We start from the raw sequence: 22,458 nt of genomic DNA, 5'->3' as shown, positions 1-22,458 counted from the left end.
CCAAGGCCGGTGCTTTATCCACTACGCCACCTAGCCGCTCCGATTAACCCATTTATTAACATAACCAAACTCAGTTTTGGAAATTAGAATATATTGATACTCGTTCGATTCACTAAGCACCTACTGTTGCCAGGTATAATACTAGGTGCTAGGGATACTAAGACAAAAAAAAAAAAATTATGTTCCTGACTAATGGGGGCTTACATTTTTGCAACAGTTGGAAAACATACACAAATTGGTCCCTATAAACTAACTACATTATTTCAGCCCCAGAGCATTAACAGCTGAAAGAATGAGGGGAAAAAAAGTCAGTTGAAAGAGGAGTGGCCTTAGGAGATGACTAAAGCCAAAGGATGAGGTTTGGTTTGGTTTGAAGGCAATGAAGTATGGTGAAAAACACTGAATGCAATCTTCTGACAGACTTTGGGCAAGGCACTTCCCTTCTGGTGGCTGTTCCCTCGCTATAAAATGAGGATGTGAGTCTGGGATAGAAGTCTGGTTGATGTAAAATTTAAGGACTTTTCCAACTTGAAAATTCCAGGACAGGAAGTGGAAATGAATGAGGGGAAATGCAGTTTCCCACAAACAAGATGTCCTTAGAGCATAGTTAGGCTTGACCTAATTTTCTCTCTAAAATAGACATTTCACTTAATCTTTCTTATTTCCCTCACTCTCTAAACAATCTTGTATTATTTCTGGACCTATTTACATTCCCAATAGAATGAAAGCTCCTTAAGGGCAGGAACAACTTCATTTCTGTATTTGTGCACATCACACAGCAGACCTTTAATACTGGTTTGCTGGACTGATTGACATTTTTGCAGCACTTTAAAGTATATAAATTATTATCCCTATTTAACAGATAAAGAAACATTAATTTAGCCATGATCCCAAAATTCCTGAGAGATGGGAGTTCCAACTTCAATTTTCAATCTACTTTGCCATGATAACTTTCCAAAAAGCTGTCGCAAGATTATGACTACAGAAATCTGAGCACATGTGGGACTTCTGGCCAAATGAAACGGCTACCAGAATGGACACAAGCGGATCAGCTCCCCATGTCCAAAATGGAGAGAACCTAGAAATTGCAGCAGGCCAAATAATGATCAAGATGTACAAAGAGAAACCTCACCAAGTGACTTCTTCCATCCCAGAACTACAAAAACCACCCAGAAGTCAGTGGGCAAGATGATAGGAAGTTGGGTGATTAAAGGAGTCACCCAGTCAGATCTCTGATGAAGGAAGTTTCAGCATTGTGTGGGTCAGACTTGAGCAGTGAGAAGCTTGGGGTAAGGGAAACAGTGATAATCTGGGTGATGGCAGAACCAGCCTAGTTAGTAGCTGCCTAAGCAGAGAAAAGTTGGATCAAAGCAGAAACAGCATTCTGACAACTAGTTAGATCTAGGAGGCGAGGGACAGGAGAGGGTGGAAGGTGATACCAAGACTGGATTGGAAGGACAGTATTGACTTTGATAGGACAAGAGAAGTTTAGAAGAGGAAGTTAAGAGAGCAAGTTCGATGTAACCATTTTATTAAAGAGAAGCACTAGGGGACAAAACCTGAAGGATGCAGGAAAAGTAATCATCACAGGGAAATTGTTATCTGTAAATGCATATACCAATAAAATAAAGAACAGATCGTTATTGGGTATGCCCTTTAAAAACTAGAAAAAGAAATTTAAAATCTCACAAACACTAAATTGGAAATCCTCAAATTAAAAAGTGAGATAAATAAAAGTGGAGGTTAAGAAAACCATTGAATAAATGAAACTAGGAGTTGGTTTTTAATGAAAAAAACAGTAAAAGAAACCATTGGTTAATATGATTTTAAAAAATCAGTATCAAAAATGAAAAGGGTGAATAAATACCACTAATGAAGGTGAAATCAAAGCAATTATTAGGAGTTGTTTTGCTCGATAATGTCAATATAGCAATTTAAGTGAAATGGAAGAATACTTGAAAATACAACTGGCTAGATTAATAGCAAAAAGGAAATAGAACATCTAAATAAAACTCTTTTAGAAAAAGAAATTGAACAGGTCATAAATGGGCTTACTAAAGGAAAAACCATTAGGACCACATGGATTTACAAGTGAATTCTACCACTTTAAAAATGAACTAATTTCATTATTATATAAATTATTTGGAATAATAGGCAAAGAACCACCAAATTCCTTTTATAAAACAAATATGGGGCTGATGGCTAAACCAGGAAGAGTAAAAACAGAAGAGAACAATTTCATTAATGAATATGGATGCAGATAGCTTTTAAGTGAACTGTTACTAATCAGAAGACCACAACAATATATCACAAAGATTACGGCATTTGAACTCTGGTCCTCACTCCAGGGCCGGTGCTCTAGCTGACCCAAGATAAACTGTTAATATGTCATGTTAATAGCAAATGTAACAAAAATTATATGATTATAGCAATAGATATAGAAAAGCTTTTGACAGGATAAAACATGTTCCTGTTTAAAACACTTTGAAAGCATAGGTATAAATAGAGTTTTCCTTAAAATGATAAGTATCTCCCTAAAACCATCAGCAAGCATTATTTGTAATGGTGATAATAAGCTAAAAGCCTTCCCTGTAAGGTAAGAAAAAGAGTGAAACAAGGACGCCCATTATCAACAATTACTATTATTCTAGCATTCAGACTGGGCAATGAAAAGAACAATCTCTTTGCAGATGAAATGATATACAAGGTTGAATGAATAATTTTAGCCACGGAGCAGGATAGAAGATAAACTTGCATAAATCAGTGGCATCTCTATTGGACCTATGTATCATCAACAAAACCCAACAAGAAGAGAGAGAAAGACTCCATTTAAATAACTGTGGACAGTATAAAATATCTGGGAGAACAGCTGCAAAGACAAATTCAGGAACTACAAGGACATAATTATAAAACACTTTTTATACAAAAAGTCATTTGAATAATTGAAGAAATAATTGTTCATGGGTAGGCAGAACCAATATAATAACAATTACAATTCTACCTAAATCTGTTCAGTGAATTACCAAAAGTTTGTTTTATTGAGCATTGACCTTGACACTGGCCAAGAAATAGAAAAGTAGATCAGTGTAGTAGTAACCTAGTGTTTGACAAGTGTTAAGATTTAATCTTTTGGGGTAAGAATTCATAAATTGATAAAAAAAATATGGTAACTAATATGGAAATATGTTAAACATGATTGTACAGTATAACATACTTGAAATGAGAAAAACTAAGAGAATGTTGTATATAGTAACAGCAATTTGTTCAAAGAACACCTGAGTATTATTCTGAACATATATATATATATATCTGAGTATTAGAAATATTCAAATAATTACAAAGAAACTATGAAGGAAGATTCAGAGAAAAAACTGGTAAATTTTATGCATATGTCTGTGTGTGTACTTTATAAGCTCTCTTGTCGAGAGGTGGAATTTTTTCTTTAGTCACCTAAACAGTGAAAATGAATAGCGAGTTACAATATAAAATATTTACTTTTCTTTTGGCTAATTAAAGTATTAAGTATTTTTAAGTATTAAAATTAATAAAATTAAATAAATATTAATAATTAATAAAATTAAATTAAATTAAATTAAGTATTAAATAATAAAGTTACTTCTGAAAAAAGAAATGAGGAAATGGAGACCCAGAGAGGGAAGTGGTTGGTCTTGAGGTCACAGAGTCAGTGTCTGTTTTCACTAAAATCTACGGGGCATTTTAAGCCCTTTATGCACCACTCCAGGGTGGCCTCTCCCTTACAGGAGCTCTGTGTTAGTGTTCTGGTCCTTATTTCAGTTTGCCGTCCCCTGATTCTGCACAGACTAGGAGAGCCTTCTCTTTGCCATATATGGGAGGTGTGAGGAAAGAGCGGGGCAGAGAGAGAAGAAGAAGACAGAATAAGGGAAGGGATGGAAGAGGAACTCGGAGGAGAAGGGAGAGAAACAGGAGGAAGGAGAGAGGGAAGGAAAGAGGGAGAGAGGGGAGGTTGGGAGGTAGATGGAAAGGGAGAAGAAAGGGGAAAAAAGAGAGGAGAGAAGAGAGACATGGGTAGGGGTGGGGGGAACAGAGGGGAGAGATCAACCAGCTCCAATCCACATGTAAAACCAGAATTACCCAGAACAGGGCAAGTCAAAAGAATTTATCAAGGGAAATGTGACTCCTAGTAAGGAGATAAGGAAGGAGAGCAGGTGATGACAGGGCTGTGGGTCACTTGTAAGTAGTTTCTCTGGGCTGTGGGAGTGGGTCAGCTGGTAAGGAACTGAAGAAACAATAGGGGAAGAGAAGTTCACTCCCTGAGCTACCGAGTGTGCCTGGGCACCTGCCACCGTACCTGCCCAGAAAAGAGCAGCATCCTCCCTTTGTACATATCCGTAAAAAAGGGGATTTTTGGCTCTGCAGTTTTCCATGACCAAAAGAAGGAAAAACTGGTTCAACAAGTTTAACAATACTCAAGCCAGAGTGGGCACACATACCTACGGGGCCAAGTCAAAGGTTAACTACCCAGACAACAACCAACGCCACACACACTCCCTCTCTCTCTCTCTCTCTCTCTCTCTCTCTGTCTCCATCTCTCTCTCTCACCCCACTCAATACCCCTCACTCACATCCCTACTGACCCCTACGGTTGTACCTTAGGTTACTGGTACCTCTGGCTTAGTTGGGGACCTGCCACCCTGAACTCAAGCCCTCTACACTGCCATCACTATGTGGATGGCTCACATCCTGACCCTGGCCTCACGGGGTCCCTTCCTTTTGCTTCCTCAGATAAGGAAATACAAAGCTTTACTCTAAAGAATGAGATGCGTGAGGGTCATGAGCAGACGCTTTTGGCTGGAACTAGGGATGTCTAGGGGAAAATGCTGATAAAAATCCATTATTCTTGCCCCTTTCTCTCACCCTCCTGCTACCCAAATTTCTATTTATTTCCTTTGTATTTACACATATGTGCGCCAGTGGAATGGGAGCCCCTTGAGGGCAAGACCAGTTTTATTTTTGTCTTTGTATCCCCTGCCCAGTGCCTACAAACAGTAGGTGCTCAATGTTTGTTCTTCCTGTTTTATCACACCTGCTAGGGGAGTGGGAAACAGAGAAAGAAACCAGACTCCAACCCCGAAGCTTGCAGAGAAGTTCTTTTTAGAGGAAATCGACTCTGTGTGGCCTTGGGCAAGCCACTTAACCCCATTGCCTTGCAAAAAAAACAAACAAACCAAAAACTTAAAAAAAAGTTAATCAACTCAAAGATTATAGCAGTTAATATAATAAATTCTGAGACCCAGAGGAGGAGCAGGAAGTCGAGGTCAGGAGTCCAGCGCCCTGCGGCTGATGACATCTAAACACTCGGGTCTGTCAGGTGGGAGAAGGAGATGATGGTTTCTTTCCCCTGGCTCCCTCCCCCTCCACGTATTCTATTTACAAATCTGATTACTCTTCATAAACTAATACCTGCCCTCCCTCCAAACATCCACTCGAAGGCGACTCCCCAGGGTGGCAGAGGGCTAGAAGCCTAATGTACTTACCCTGGTTCCTCCAGGGGTTACTTCTCAGTCCAGATGGTCCTTCTAAGTGGATTAGGTCTGTCCCTGGTTCCTTTCCATCCTGAGCCTGTGACCACCGCAGCCTCCCGCTGCTCAAGGATGCTGTGAGGCCAATAAGATCTGCAGGGTCAGAAAATAGCCTTTGTCAACTATGAGGTTTCTGTTGTTTTTGTTTTGTTTTTTAGGTTTTTGCAAGGCAATGGGGTTAAGTACTTGCCCAAGGCCACACAGCTAAGTAATTACTAAGTGTCTGAGGCTGGATTTGAACTCAGGTCCTCCCGACTCCAGGGCCGGTGCTCTATCCACCAAGCCACCTAGCCACCCCCTGAGTTCTTTTTTGAAACCAGGGTCCAGTCTACAATCCGTGGCTTAGTCAAACGTAATCAGTATCTTTTCGGCCACAGAGAACAATGATATTTGGGTTGAATGTTGGTCCACCAATGGTCCAAAGGGAGGTCTACTCCCATCAGAGAGCCCCTGCCTTGTGTGGGTGTGGGGGAGGAGGGAGGGGGTCTGGGGGCCAGGGGACCTCTGGAGTTAGATATCCTCATTTACATTCAGTCTCACACGTGCTCCCAAAGTCAAAATGACCCACCTTCCCTCCCCTCCCTAAAGTTCACTTCCTCATTTACGAAGTATCTGTATGTGCTGATGAGAGACAGCAAGGTATAAGGGACGGAGGGACAGCTGTGGCTGTCCTAGGTTCCAGTCCTGTTGTTGACATGGTCCGGCTTAGTGATCCTGCAATCTAGGCAGCTCTCCACAGGAATGAAAGTATCCACCTGGGGAACCAACAAATCAGGGATCTGGATGGAAAACCAAAAAACCTTGGGGAGACCACTGTAAGCCACGAGGACACAGAGGGGACCCCAGAGGAGAATTCATTTTCATTTTTCCTTCAGTCGGTCCCCACATACACAGAGACCGAACCACTCACGGCTGCTTAGCTGTAGAAGGCATCACATCCCGAGTTCTCCCTGAACTCAGTTCCTGTTTTTCTCTGGCTGGCCAGGCAGTCTCACCCCATCTGCAGACCCTGCCTTACACTGTGACCCCCCATAGCTTCAGCTTGTAAGCCAGCCGCCACCCCACACGGTCGCAGAGCCGGAAGGTGATCTGGTTCATCTAACTATTCCTCTCAGGTTCAGAGAGGAGGAAGGATAAGAAGTCTACCTATGAGCAGTCAAATCTCAGAGGTGGAGGTAGAACCAGTTCCTCTGGCTCCAGAGGACGCCACTTTCCAGTGCCTTCGGATGTCTTCCTTTCATTCTACACTTAAGTCAATGGGACTTAAAGGAACCCAAGGAGTCCAGGAGAAGAAATGATGGGAAAGGATTCTACCATCTGGGACACCCAGAAGGAAGGCAAGGAGTCTGGAGATGGAGAGCCTTGCTGGAAGAAGGGGCAAGAGACCAGTGTCACTGACCTGAAGAGTATGTGGGTGTGTGGAAGGAGGGATGAAGGAGGGAGAAGCTAAAATGTAAGAAGACTAGAAGGTTGGGAGGTGGGCAGGTCACGAAGGACCTTACAGGACTTTGCATCCTTTCCTCTTTGAATGAGAACCCATGCCTATGCCCTTGGCCAGGGATCAGCAACAAGGTTAACTCAAATGAGGCCCGTATCCCTGTACTGACCCGTTCTCTCTAATACCTAGCCCAGGTCTTTGGTCCACTGAGTCATATTACTGACAAATGGTAGTTTCAGAGCCCAGAGAAAGGGAAAGGAAGGCAGAATTCTTGCAATTATCTTAAATGTCAGACTTTGATCAGCGATATCTGAGGCAAAGATTCTTTTCTTTTTCAAATTAGCAGGCATTCTTTTTTCTCTTAGTTGCATTGATTTTATTTTAAAAAGACTTTTTCTTAAGCTCAATTTTATATTCTCAAATATAGAGGAGAACATTGCTTCAGATCTCATGTGATATGGGCCAGAGGCAGGTTTTAAATCAAGGTCTTTAGAACTGGGAGAACCCTTACTAGATAATCAAGCCTGGTGAGGAAGCAGACTCCGATGGGGAAGATCCTAGTATAAAATCAGACAGGCAATAAAAGTGGGGGAGTTCATGAGCCAGAACTGGAACCCAAGTCCTCTGACTTTAAATCCAAAGCTATTTTCAAGATGCCATATTACCATCCTGGAATTTTTCTTCTAGAAAGATTTTTCTTTTGAACGAAGACAAGGCAAAACCAAATCTAAAAGACTAAATAAAATAAAATAGATAAAAATGCAAGACAATGAAAAAGAGAATCATATAGACACCATCTATTATTTACCAATTTCTAAATGAGACCGCGGTGGTGTGTTTTATCTTTCACAAGGTTTCACCGTTGTTGATTTGAGGAGTGACCTGAATCAAACAAAGTCATCTTAAGGACACTCACTGACCCTTAAAACTGGAAGAAGGGAAAACAAAGGAGCTGATGACAAATTATCCCCACTGCTGCTGATGGGCTTTTAGAGAAAGAGGAAGAAAACAAGGACTCGCATCCCCCCCATTGTACACCTTGTGATACAGGGCCAGGCACTTTCTCCCCAAGTCTCAGTCCTCCTCTCTGTAAAATGAAGGCCTTGGATCAGGTGGTGTTCCAAGTCCACTCCAGGTCCAACTCAAAGCCCCTCAGCTCTATGACCCCACGAACACTTCAATGACTTTTATAATGGTATATAGGCAGGACTACTATCCGAGAAGGGAACAGTCAGGCTTTCTTTCCTCCGGAACTGATAGAAAGATGAGTGAATTCAAGATCTCACCATACTTATTGTCTACAGGGGCTCTTCTGACAAGATGCCCCTCGTACATGCGAAGCAGATGGGACTGTTATGGTCCAAAGACTCCAGTTCAAAGCTTGCCTTGGATGACTGACAATAAAGGGTGTGAATTTTAGCAAGTCACTTCACCTGAGCCTCAATTTTCTCCATAAAATGGGGACAATCATTCTTGCCCGACTGACTTCAGAAGAAAAGCGCTTTGAAAACTTTTGAATTTATAAAATAAATGTAAACTTCCATCCACATCCTGTGTAGCCCTCCTTCCTAAGCTCTTAAAACCTTCTATATCAGGCTCTGTCCTGACTTCAGTCCTTTAAGAGAGATGGCATCATACTGAAATCCTCTTGCTCAAAGGCTGGTGATCATTCCAACCTTTTATCTCACAGCCACTTTTTTTTCATGTGGCCACAAAATGATGCAGATTTCTGCCCCAAAGTCATCTCTGTAATCCCATCCATTCTTCCAGGTCCACATCAAAAACCACCTCTTTCATGACGTCTACCAATTCCCATCAGATCTCGGAGTAATCTGCCCCATGACCAGCTGATTTTGAAAGATGCACAGCAATTCCACCATTATTCCCTCCTATTTTTAGGAGCAGTCAAAGGATCTCTCGATCCATCCTTCCTTCCTTCCTTCCTTCCTTCCTTCCTTCCTTCCTTCCTTCCTTCCTTCCTTCCTTCCTTCCTTCCTTCCTTCCTTTTGTTTTGCAAGGCAATGGGACTAAGTGACTTGCCCAAGATCACACAGCTAAGTAATTTTAAGTGTCTGAGGCTGGATTTGAACTCAGGTCCTCCTGACTCCACTTTGCCACCTAGCTGCCTCTCTCTCTCATTACTTTAAAGCCACACCTTGTAAAGAAGACTTTCCACCACGTCTTCATTCATGATATAATCCAGCACTTAATAAAACCTAGATTCAGGAAATTCATTCATTCATTATTCATCTATTCACTCATATTTAAGTGCCTCTTCTGGGGGGGAGCTAGGTGGTTCAGTGGATAGAGTGCCAGGCCTGGAGACTGAAAAGTCAGACCGAGTTCAAATCCAGCTTCAATGACTAGTTGAGGGACCGTGGGCAAGTCACTTTGCTCTCTTTGCCTCAGTTTCCTCATCTGTAAAATGAGCTAAAGAAGGAAATGGCAAACCACTCAGTTATCTTTGCCAAGAAAACCCCAAATGGGGTCACAAATAGTCAGACATTACTGATAAATGAACAACAATTTTGGGAAGGGCATTGTGCTTGCTAACTGATACAAATATAAGAATGAAAATTGGTCAGTGCCCTCAAAGACTTTGCTTTCTGCTGGGGGAGAAATAAGATGTAAGTTAAGATAACTGGAAGAAGAGGGAGGACATTTTTTTGCTCTTCACTAAATTATGGGGTCTAAAATGAAGTATATTTCTGCTAAGTATAATGGTTTCCTCCCCTTGTACCCCACATTTCAAAGGTCAGCACTTTCCCTACCTGTTGGGTGTCTGTCCAACTGTATCAGCTTCATATCGAGTCCATCAGGGCCTGGAACTCTGATGCCTTAGGTCAGCTAGACGGCCCACCTCTTCAAGAAGTGATAGAAGTGGAAGATGCTTGTTTCTGTACTAAGGGGAGCTACCCAAGGGTCAGAAGGACTTCTCACCCACCCCTATGCAGGCAGTCCGGTATCTTGGCCTCACCACTGACTCAGCCAAACAGTTAAGAGAATTGGTTGGCTGGGGATTTAATCCCGAAGGATTTTCTCTTTAAGAACATAAGGACAAATCCTGACCGTCTCCCGGCTGTGATTTGTCTTTTTAAATTTGGAAACCTGAAAGTACTTTAAAAAGGGGGAAAAGTAAAACCACAAGTTTTTTAATATGAAAATAGGGTTTGTAGTTTCCTCTTGGGGAACAGAAACAGACAGAAGGCTTTCATTCACAATAAGGAAGCAAGAATCTGGTTTTTTTTATCTCCCCTCCTCAAAAGCCTACACTTGAGCTAAATGTATAACCCCAATATGACATCCTAGGTCCCACCATGATCTCTGTCCCTAAGAATCCTCTGACACTTTTGAGGCTTAGCTCAGGCAACACCCCCTAAAGGAAGCCCTCTCTGATCATCCTCAATGTTAACTCTGCCTTCTTCCTCCAGCAGAAGTTCAAAGTCAGACTTCACCGACCCCCTACATAATTGACAGAGGCTCAACAGGAAGGGAGCCTCAAGCCACAGCCAGCACAAACCTTCCACCTTCCTTCCTGGCCTTTCTTCTTCAACTTTTACCCTTTGCTGGCACTAACTCCAGTTAGTGTCAATCCATCAGTGGCCCCAAGAAGGGGTGCTGAGTCCCACAGGTCTGGTCTTTCAGTTTTTCCATATGTACCATGTACTATGGAACCCAGAGAGGAGTAAAAAGAAAGTCCTTGAACTCAAGGTTTTACTACCTAGAAAGGAGATTATAAAAACATAAAGTGTGATAAATACATAAGAGAGGTACAATCATGGGGCAGATCCCTCTCAGATATGATTGGAGTTAGAGTAAGGAGGAATTCAAGGTAGACCATGAAAGGGGAGGTGTTTGATCTGGGTCTGGAAGAAAGGACAAGATTACAAGAGATGAATTTCAGAGTCCTGTAAATCTGTACTAAAAGATGAGAAAGACTCAAATTGTATCAGTCAGGAAAACTTGTTCCCAACATAGCTAACTTCAGATGAAACAAGATGAAAAGAGATCTTTCCCTTTTTTGGATAAAAGGAAGCCAGTCATCGTTTTCCATGTTCTAATTTCTGTCTCCTCTGGTCCTGGGATCAGGTAGCCTACTTTCACCTCCAATCTTAAGGGGCAAGTGGGAATAGGAAAACAAGATTTCAAATCTTTTTTGAAAATACACAGTTGGAAAAAGTAAATGTTGTAGGGAAAGACACAATTAATAATCTTAACTGAACATGAATGGGGCAAATTAACCTATAAAAAAGGTCTTAAAACTACTCTTGTTATTTGGCCATTTTCAGTTATGTCTTGACTGATGCCATTTGGGATTTTTTTCTATTTTTTTTTAAATTTCAGGCAGTGGGGTTAAGTGGCTTGCCCAAGGTCACACAGCTAGGTAATTATTAAGTGTCTGAGACCGGATTTGAACCCAGGTATTCCTGACTCCAGGGCTGGTGTTCTATCCACTGTGCCACCTAGCCACCCTCATTTGGGATTTTCTTGGCAAAGATACTAAAGTGGCTTGCCATTTCCTTCTCCAGCTCACTTTACAGATGAGGAAACTGAGGCAAAGTGGGTAAAGTGACTTACCCAGGGTCATATACCTAATGAGGGACTGAGGATGGATTTGAACTCAGGAAGATGAATCTTCCTTACTCCAGGTAAGCATTCTATCTATCTTGGTGTCACCTGGCTACCTTTATGGTATAATAGTGTTACCCTATATTCACAGACCACTATCTAACCAGCCATTCTTTAACAGATGGGACTCCTTTATTTCCATTTTTTCCTATCACAGGAAGTAGAGCTTTTTTCTTTTTTTTTTTAAGTTTTTTTTTTTTCTAAAAGGCAAATGGGGTTAAGTGGCTTGCCCAAGGCCACACAGCTAGGTCATTATTAAATGTCTGAGGTCAGATTTGAGCTCCAAGGCCGATGCTCTATCCACTGCACCCCAGAAGTAGAACTTTTAAAGTTCCCTTGTGTTTTTACATCTATTATCTCATTTGTCTTTTTGTAATTCATAGTTATTTGCAGGTTGTCTCCTCTGTTAAAATGTGAGCTCCTTAAGAACAGGGTCTGTACATCTGTCTTTGTTTATCACCTCATGGCTTACCATGTAGGAAGCATTTAATAGAAATTTGTATAGTTGTACCTAGCAAATGAATATTGAACCAAATTAGCTGGGATTTCCAACTTCCTAGGGCAATTCAAACAGAAAACCCAATTAAGTTAATCAATGACCTAATGTTATTTAGTGTACGAAAATTGGAAAGTGCATGAATAGCTGGGGAACTATCCATTCCAGTACCAAAGATCATACATTTCTGATTTTATTCTCTCTGTGGTTAATGTAAAGCTTTATGGCAGAGGCAAACCCTGTGTCCAGGGATTCATCTCCAGTAAGGTTTTGTTTTTGAAAGAATGTTTTATCAGTTCCAAATACAGTTTAGAAAATTAAAAAAAAAAAGAAGTTTGTAGACTAACTAACCTAACCCAATGCTTCCGTATACAGGAGGTGTCTAACAATAAATGGTTTTTGAATTGAATTTGACATCACTTGTGACATGACTGTCTCCACAGACATATGCCGTAGAGCAGGGCTTCTCAAAGCGGGGTCTGGGGTGCCCCAGAAATCTTCAAAACGTTTCAGGACATCCATTAAGACTAAAGTATTTTAACAATAATACAAAGGCATTATTTGTCCTTTTTCACTCTTATTCTTTATCCACATGAAGACTGAATTAACAACCCATCTGAAGAATTGTACGTTTGCTTTACAAATGGATGAATTACCGACATGGCTGGACTTGCTTCTTTGCTTTTATTTTTCCATATTAACATCAAAGGAGACTTTATATGAATCCATGGTAACAAAAAGAAGAAGTGATGAAATACTCAGTGTTGAATGATTTTCTGAGTCTTGTGGTTTACCCAGAATAACTGCTGACACTACCGCCAGCACAATTGCAAAAACACTTTTTGCAATTTATATTTGCAAAAACAAGAGTCAAATACCACTCTTCAGGCTACATTTTATTTTTCCTAAAAATATGTTAATTGTGCCAACATATAATGAGTTTATTACTATTATTTTTAGAAGCATAAAATCATTTTTTAAGAAAATGATCAGTTTGCTTCAATAAATAAGTGGTCAAAGGATATGAACAAACAATTCTCAAAAGCAGAATTGTCAAGTATCCACAACCATATGAAAGAAAGCTCCAAATCATTCATAATAAGATGAATGCAAGTCAAAGTTAACCCAAGGTAAGGTTTCACCTTGCACTGAACAAACTGCAAAGATGATTAAAAGCAATGTCAACAGGCAATGCTAGAGGACTGGAGAATAAGAGGCACACTAATGCATTTTAGTGGAGCTGTGAGTTTGGAATGCTATTTGACATTATGTAAAATGACTACAATTTCCATGCCCTTTGATCCAGAGACTCCAGGAAGCCACTGATAAGAAGGGAAAGTATAATATATATTTACAGCAACACTTTCTTTGTGATAGTGAAAAATTGCAAACAAAGTTGATGCCCATCAATCAGAGAATGGATAAAAATATTATAGTATGTGAATTTGCTAAAAGAAATGATATGTGAGGGGCAGCTCAGTGGCACAGTGGATATATAGCACTGGCCCTGGAGTCAGGAGTACCTGACTTCAAATCCAGCCTCAGACACTTAATAATTACCTAGCTGTGTGATCTTGAGCAAGCCACTTAACCCCATTGCCTAGTAAATACCCCACCAAAAAAAAGAAAGAAAGAAAGAAAAAGAAAGAAATGATGTGTGTGATAAACACAAAGAAGAATGGAAAGATCTATATGAACTGATGCAAAGTAAAATCAACAGAGCCAAGAAAACTACACAATAACTATAATAATGTGAATGGAAAGAACTACAAACAAAAAATTGAAATTAAATGAACAGAATTATAAGGATCAAGTGGGAATTGGATGAAGAGGGATGAGAAGACCTTCCCAGCCTCCTCTTTTGTGAGGGTGGGCGGTCCACAGGGGTGACAAATCGGACCTTTCAATGTAATGATCTGTTGTGCTGATATCTGCCTTTTTTCCTTGTCTTTAAAAACAACTATTTTCTTTTTTTTTATGGGCTGGCTCTCTGGGAGGGGAAAAATATGATGATGTAAAAAAAAACAAAAACAAAAGATTTCAATAAAAACTTCTTTTTAATGATTGGTTTAAATTTCTAATCCAATAAGTAGTGATAGACATGACTATTTTTTAAAAATTTTATTTTATTTTAAGGCAATGGGGTCAAGAGTGACTTGTCCAAGGTCACACAGCTAGGCAATTATTCAGTGTCTGAGGCCTCATTTGAACTCAGGCCCTTGTGACTCCAGGGCTGGTGCTCTATCCACCACACCACCGAGCTACCCTGACATGACTCTTTATAAACAAAAGCTCTTTGGGGTCCTTAATAATGTGGAAGGGTATCAAGGGCTCCTGAGACTGAAAAGTTTGAGGACAGAACAAGGACAAATGGTAGAACTAAGCTGAATGGCAGAAAAGTAATCTCACCTCTCCAAAAGTGAAATGGGCAGCCTCAGTGGGCAGGGAGGGAGGAAGAGATGGAGAGAGGGAGCTCCCCTAGACTTGGTGGCAGAGGCAAAGACCACTTGTTGGGCAGGCTGCAGAGAAATTTTAGTCTTGGCATCTTGTGGGCCCGATGATCTTTGAGGTCACTCCCAACCCTGACACTGGGACTACTCCTCTGTCCACATGGGTTTCCTAACTTCCTCCGTCATTTCAGTTCCTCATTCCCAGGCTGAAATCTATGCTAGGATGTAGCTGTGTTGGCTTTTCCTCTACTCAGTCTCCTCATCTGTAAAATGGGGTAATAATAGGAAGCCCTACTTCCCAGAATCGTTATCAAGATAAGAATGAAATAATGTTTGTGAAGCTCTTTGCAAACCTTAAAGATGTCAACCATTGTTGTCCATGCCAACTAATTAAACAATGAATAATTCTGTGATCCGACTTCACACTTCTTCAGAATGATCAGTTCCAGTTATCTCCACCTTCCTCCTGACTTGGGGCACACACTGGCCTGCTTTTGCCCTTGCCTAACTCTGGACCAGACCGTTCCAAAGGTGCTCAATTCTGAGCTACCTCCTTCCTTGGACGGCCCACACTTCCTTGACCCTCCCAATTCTCCCAAGCTCTCCCCTTCACTCTGGCTTCACTGAAATCCTAAATTAATCATCCCTGTGGCAGACAATAGGGAGGGCTTGACCCCTGTGTCTGCCACTGCAAAGATTCACTTGGTCAAAGGATGGTGGCTGGAATCCCTTTTCCTGCTGGTCCTAGGATTTCTCCAACTTCTCCCCAGCTGCTGAACAAATCTGAAAGGTCATGAAAGCATGACCTACCCTCTACACACAGAGATCTGGGACTGCCTGGCCCCACTCTTAGAAATCTTTCTATCTTTTGCTTTTCAAGCCTTGATGGACTTTCCCAAATCTTTTCTTCTCTCAAATCCCACATTGTCCAGCCTCAAACTATTGATTTCCAGCCTCATTTTTCCCTGCATGACTCTTTGAATGTTTTTCCATTCTTTTCATTTCTTCTTTTTTCTCCTTTGTCAAGATAGAAAACACCCTCAGATTTTTTTTTTTTTTAGTTTTTGCAAAGCAATGGGGTTAAGTAGCTTACCCAAGGTCACACAGCTAGGTCATTAAGTGTCTGAGGCCACATTTGAACTCAGGTCCCCCTGACTCCAGGGCCGGAGCTCTATCCACTGCAGCACCAAGCTGCCCCCCTCAGATCTTGCCAAAGATAATCCTTCTACTTTTGTTTGCCCTTGTTCTCCTTCCCCTTCCCTTCCTGTCTCTTTCCTAGTCTTGAATCATTAATTATCCCCATTCTCATCTTCTCTTGCATCTCCAATCTCTGCCTAATCCACTGGCCCCTTCTAAGAAATAGATTGAATTGTTTAAAAAAATCCTTGAAGCTTTGGCCCCCACCCCCCAAACCTTTCAAACTGAAGTCCCATTTCCCATCTCTTTTTAATCATAAAACTTCTTGAAAAGAGTGGACAACCCAGTGCCTCCACTTACCTCATCATCTATTTTTGTCAAGTCTGGCTTTTCTCTAAGAGAACGTAAGCTTTCTGGAGACAGGGCCTTTTTCCATTCTTTCTTTTGGTTCCTAGCAGCTGCACTGCTACTTTGTTGAGGAAGTATCATTACCGGTCACTCCAAGAGTTGCCAACCCAAAAGGCCTTTATTCAGTTTAAATCTGCCTTGACTTCTGGGAAACTTTCAACATCACCCAGTCCACTCTGCCTGCTTTGGTTTTGGAAGTTTTTGATTCTTCCCTGGCTTTTGAATCCCTTCCCCTATCATTCTTTATCCCCTCCTCCAAAACAATGGCCACATTAACAAAACTCTCAGCGTTTCCTAAGAATCTGGCCTCTGCCCTCTTCTTTCTTAAAACTCTCTTCCTGGGCAATTTTGTTCCCTTCCCCGGCTTCCACAAACAAGATTCCAGTTTAATCTCCAGCTTTATTTGACCTTCAGCCCCACCCCCCAACTGCCAAGGGGGCTTCGAGCTCCTGCTCTAGGGACTCAAACTCAGACTTCCCATCCCATCTCCCTCAAACCCTGCCCACTTGAGCAAGGTCCCCCCTGGCCAAAACCTTGGTACACATACACTTATAAATGTATTATACTAATATTTTATGTAGCAAAACCCAAATCTATTATATATAGAATTTGCATATACATCACACATAATATACACATTGTATGACATATTATTTATACATTGTGCATATTACAGACACAATATATACATTGTATAAATTACATGTACTTTGTATGCTATATATTATATATGTTGTACACATATTACAACTTAATATATTGTATATTATATTAAACTATAAACTATACCTTGTATGATATATATTACATGCATTGCACATATCACACATGTGATATCTATAATGGTAAAAATTATATACTATAATATATACCTTGCATGATATAGATTATCTTTACATAATTACATAGACAATATACACTTTGCATATATCTACTATACTATAATATATACCATGTATAATATATTTTATATACATTGTATATTGCATCTATATGATATATGCACATTGCATATATTATATCATACTATAATATATGCTTTTTATGATATATTATAAATTCATTGTATAATATAGTATATTCAATATATGTGTCAAAGTCCATGCTAGATTATATTGAATATACAAGAATGCACATCCACCTACAGATATTCGTTTGTTCTACTCCAAGCCCAGGACCTATCACTGAAGGGTGAAGTTGTGCCGAAAGGTCCACCTTCCTCACCACCAGCAGCAACAACTGCTAGAGCAGCTGTTAAGACAGACAGATCACAAGGGTCCGGGGGCACGGCAGCATCTGCCAGGCCACTGGCCCTTGGTCTAGTCCAGTCCTTATAGCCATTAATTATCTAGGAAAACCTTTAGAGAAGGAGCTGGTCATCCCCACCAAACGCCAACGTGCTGTCGCCCACCAGGGCATCCTAGCTGAAGCATCGAGACCTCCTGAGCAGAGACAGGAGCTGCCATGACCACCCACTTCCTTCCCTGATGGAGATGGCCAGGACCCTGAACCTAAGACCTTTGAGGATGGCAAGGCTTCCAGGCCAGTGCTCTCAACCATCTACCTGAAGCCAGCTCCTTCCCACAAGGACTACAAACCCAGCTACTAGAGACCTCCACAAGGAAGTTCTTGATATCAGTCCTCAGTCCTACCAAATGGTCCAACATCACAAACAGATAGGAGTTTTCTCATTGTCAGTAACTTAAAGAGGGGCCATGATCCTGTGCTTTGTGGCCGCCCCCCAAGGACCACAGAACCTCCCACTGGACTCACAGCTGAAACCTTTCATATTATCGCTCCACCAGAATGTACGCTCTGGGAGAACAGGACCCATCTGACTTTCCCATCTGGATACTGGAAGTACTTAAAGCTCTTTACACGGAATATCTCATTTCATCCTCACTACAAGCCTGGCAAGTAGATGCTTTAATTTTCCCGGCTTTACAGATGAAGAAACTGAGGCAACATTGCCCAGGTTCACATAGTAAATGTCTGAGAGAGGATTGGACTCAGCTGATGACACCAAGTTCAAAGCTCTATAGAGAGGAAGCTAGGGGGCATCAGAGAGCACAAAACAAGAAGTCTGGAGTCCTGAGAACTGAGTTCAAATCCAGCCTGTGGATCTTGAGCAAGTTATTACCTCTGGAGTCCCTGTATTTTAGCTGTAAAATAGATACAGAACAGTTTTGTGAGGCTCAAATGAGACAACATTTATGAAGAGTTTGCCAGAGTCCCTGGCACAGAGGAGGGGGCATATAAAGGCTAGTTACAATTATCATCATAGAATAATAATTATTATATGTAACATATTATACAACACATGTTATATGATATACAAGGCTAATATAATACACTGTATAATATGTAGTGCTAACATATAATATCACATATATTACATATTATTAGCATGTAATGATTCCATTTCCCCCTCCCATCTGATTAGTTACCAACTCTGTGAATGCTACGGATGCCACGCCCCTGGTCCTCCTGCCTTCTCTAGTCTCTGGCACAGGTCTGCTTCTTGCCTGGTCTAACACAATAACTGGCCTCCCCACTTCTACTTACTTCCCATCCGAGGCCACTTTCACACTGCCGCTAGGTTTGTCTGGAGCACGCAGTGCCAGCAGTGGCGTTCCCTAGGATGGGAGCTGGAAAGCCAGATCAAGGTCAAGATACAAAGGGTTTTGAAAAGTCAGAGCTGATACTTTATCTGAGAGGCGATAGACTGTGAGGCTCTGACTTCATAGGGAGGAGGAGCAACCTGCAGTGGGACCAAAGCCGCTGAGAAACCATTCAAGATCTCCTCCATGCTTCAGCTGAGTTCAAATATCATCTCTTTATGAAGCATTTCTTGATCAATCCATCAATATGCGTGATCAATGCTTCCTATGAGTCAGGCATCACATCACGTTGGGTGCTGGGGACCCAAAGATAAAAGTGTTTTCTGCCCTCAAAGAGTTTAGATTCTAATACAAGAAATGGTATGCATGCCTATAAAAAATAAAATAAATTTTTTTCCCTTTGTTCTCGAAGAGGACCATGACATCAGGGAGGTGATGCCATGACAAGCACGTGAATTGGATTGGGGGGGGGTGTCTGTGCTAAGTCACCAGCCTCACTTTCTCCTCTGGAGCCATCTGGGTCCCGTGGCCAGAGAGGGATCGGGATGCCTGGAGATGGCCCTGGATGTGAGACAATCAGGGTTAAGTGACATGCCCAGGGTTATGCAGCTAGTATCAAGTACCTGAGGCTGGATTCAAATTCCTGTCCTCCTGAATCCAACACAAGTGCTCTGTCCACTGAACCACCTAGCTGCCCCTATAAGCAGATAGGTAACAGGTTTAAAGTGAATACAAGGTAATCTGGGGGAGCGATTCTGGGGAGACCAGAACAAGTTTAATGAAAAAGATGGGGCTTAAGCAGAGCCTGGAAGGAAACCAGAATTTTCAAGAGGCAGAGGGGAGGAGGGAAGGCATTGGAGACATGAATGACTGACATTGCAAAGTCTGGGAACTGGATTATTATATAAGTGGAATGAACAATAATAGGGGCCAAGTATGAAAAAAATATAAAATCAAACAAAGGAGTTCACGTTTTATTTTAGCATTAATAAACAGCACTAGATTTTATTGAGTGGAGATTTGACGTGATCAGACCTGAGCTTCAGGAAGAGCAAGGGTTGCAAGAATTAGGTAAGAGGTGATTAAGGGCTAAAGTAATGAATGATGGGTCTGGGAGGGGATAAGTGGAGAGGACGCAGGGAAGAAATAGTGATTGAAAAGGCAAGAGCTGGCAACTAGGAACATGAGGGGAGACAGCCAAACGCAAGGATGACACATGAAGTCACCATTTTCACATCCAACACTAACAGGCAAGCTTGGAGGAGAGATGGGTTTGAGGGCTGGGGAGGAGAAGGATGGTGAATTCTGCTTTGGACCTGATGAATCGGAGATGTCTTATGGAATATCCACTTGCAAGTGTCCAATAGGCAGTGGGTGATACTGAACTGGAGAGAACAGGATAGAAACAAAGACTAGAACAGTCAAGTCTGGACACTATCTACTTAAAGTCATTGAATCTACCCCAGGTGATGAGATTACCAAGGGAGAAGCTGTAGGAAAATGCTGGAACCCGCTCAAACTGGCTTCCAAGAACTAATTGTTAAATTTGCAACATGAGCACTTAAACCTTTGAAAGTCTGCAAATGCCCCAAATCAGGACCTAATTTATTATTTTATTGACTAATCTTGAAAGTCATAAAGAAAATCTTAATGATGCCACTTAAACTTGAAAAACTTTGACAGGCACCCTCCTCCACCCACCCCACAGTTGGTTGTTAAACATTAACCACTACCCTTGGAGAAAGAGAACCCAGAAGAAAGTTTTGGAGTCACCCCAAATTTGGTGAATGTGACATAGATGGAGAATCACTAGGCAACAGAATCAGAAAGTCCCAGGAGGGGTGGCTAGGTGGTGCAGTGGATAGAGCCCTGGCCCTGGAGTCAGGAGGACCTGAGTTCAAATCCAGCCTCAGACACTTAATAATGACCTAGCTGTGTGGCCACTTAACCCCATTTGCCTTGCAAAATCCTTAAAACAAAACAAAACAAAACAACAAAAACCCAAGGAAAGTCCCAGGAAGGTGAGAATATTCAGGACAACGGAAAGAAGACATCAGATTATCATTGTTGCTGCTTCAAACATTATTATGACCCAGACACTACTGAGCTAAGCAATTTCCCAATTATTATTATTATCGTTGCTTTTAGGTTTTTGCAAGGCAGTGGGGTTAAGTGGCCACACGGCTAGGTCATTATTAAGTGTCTGAGACCGGATTTGAACCCAGGGACTCCTGAATCCAGGGCCGGTGCTTTATCCACTGCCAATTATTATTTCATTTGATCCTCACAACAGCATTGAGAGGAATGTGATATCATTATATCCATTTTACAGATGAGGAAACTGAGGCAGACAGAAGCTAAGTGACTTGTCCACTGAGGCTGTACTTGGTCTTCCTGACTCCAGCCCATGAGCTCTCAGGGAATAAGGATTAAGGAGAACTCCCTGGATCCAAGGAGGAGGTCATCTAGGTAGCTGATAAATCTTCCTTTGTTTCATAGGTTTGTATTTCTCCTCCTACAACTTTCCCACGTCATTCTATAATAAGTCACTTGTGTTTTATCTTTATTCATAATTATCATTGCTCCATATCCACCCCCTAAGCCAACCAAAGGAGTTTTCTTACTGTTCCTCATCTCCCACCTCTGAGCCTTTGCCTAGAATGTCCCTGGGCTCTCCATCTCCCTCTCTTATAATCCCTGTCATCCTTCAGTCCCTGACAAACCTCCTGCCTGAAGTTTATCCCGATCTAGGAGCTCCAAATCTGGTCTCAGACACTTGCCACTTACTGGCTGTGTGACCTTAGTCCAGTCACTTCACCCCGACTGCCTCACATCTAGGTTCATCTCTGCTCATCCTGATTCATATCTGGCCCCTGGACCCAGATGATTATGGAGGAGAAAATCAAGACGGGTGAGTTAGCACAGCTCCTCTCACTCAAATCCAATTCATGTGCCTGTCTTGGTATCACCTCCCTGATCTCCTAGTCTTCATTGAGGATGAAGGACATAACATCATCATCATTATCTCGTCCCCCCACTCACCCCCGGCTGCTGGTTCCCCCTTGCCCCAAGAGATCATGTATTTTATTTTGTGTATCTATGCACGTTTCCTCATGAATATGACACTGGACTAGGTCAGAATAGAGTTGCTTTTCTTGCAGGTCATACCTTTTTTTCCTTATTTAAGTCCTAAGGTGTGTTAGAGCACGTTGCAGGCTCCATGAGGACAGGCCCGGCTTGCTTAGAGACAGCATTCAGTGGTGGGCCTAGAGCTGAGAAGACTTGACTTCAAATCTAGCTTCAGCTACTTCCTGGCTGTTTGCTTCTTCACAAATTACTAATCCATTTGCCACAATTGCCATTACTACAAAATGATAGTTATGGTAAGGGGAGGGAAGGAAATAAAGAGTCTTTTTTTTTTTTAAGGTTTTTTGCAAGGCAATAGGGTTAAGTGGCTTGCCGAAGGCCACACAGCTAGGTCATTATTAAATGTCTGAGGCTGGATTTGAACTCAGGTCCTCCTGACTCCAGGGCCGGTGCTTTATCCACTGCGCTACCTAGCTGCCCCCATAAAGAGTCTTTTTTTTAAAAAAAAATTATTATCTCATTTGACCTTGAGACAATCCAGGGAGATAGGTCCTGTTATGATCCTCATTTTATAGTTGAAGAAATTCAGGCAAACAGAGAAAATCAATAATTCCTTGCTTTTTTCGTCCAA

General features: G+C 41.6%; 1 protein-coding gene across 5 annotated transcripts in view; it reads right to left on the bottom strand.

Moving 5' to 3' along the window:
- GPR160 (G protein-coupled receptor 160) overlaps window positions 1-22,458 on the bottom strand; it is a 43,995-nt gene that overhangs the window by 9,535 nt on the left and 12,002 nt on the right. For 4 of the 5 annotated variants that reach the window (XM_074190908.1, XM_074190907.1, XM_074190909.1 and 1 more), the window contains exon 2: window positions 5,517-5,654. Coding sequence is in view for 1 of the 5 variants with exons in the window: in XM_074190906.1 (XP_074047007.1) it covers window positions 5,517-5,654; window positions 9,771-9,804 (172 nt within the window). In the remaining 4 variants the exon portion in view is untranslated. Of the gene's footprint in view, window positions 1-5,516; window positions 5,655-9,770; window positions 13,815-22,458 lie in introns of those variants that run through there. The other variant, XM_074190906.1, reaches the window with a different exon arrangement.

Source organism: Macrotis lagotis, chromosome 6 (assembly GCF_037893015.1).
Source record: "Macrotis lagotis isolate mMagLag1 chromosome 6, bilby.v1.9.chrom.fasta, whole genome shotgun sequence".
Classification (NCBI taxonomy): Eukaryota; Metazoa; Chordata; class Mammalia; order Peramelemorphia; family Peramelidae; genus Macrotis; species Macrotis lagotis.
Note: the sequence above shows the minus strand (reverse complement) of the source record. Positions and strands in the feature narration are given on the sequence as shown.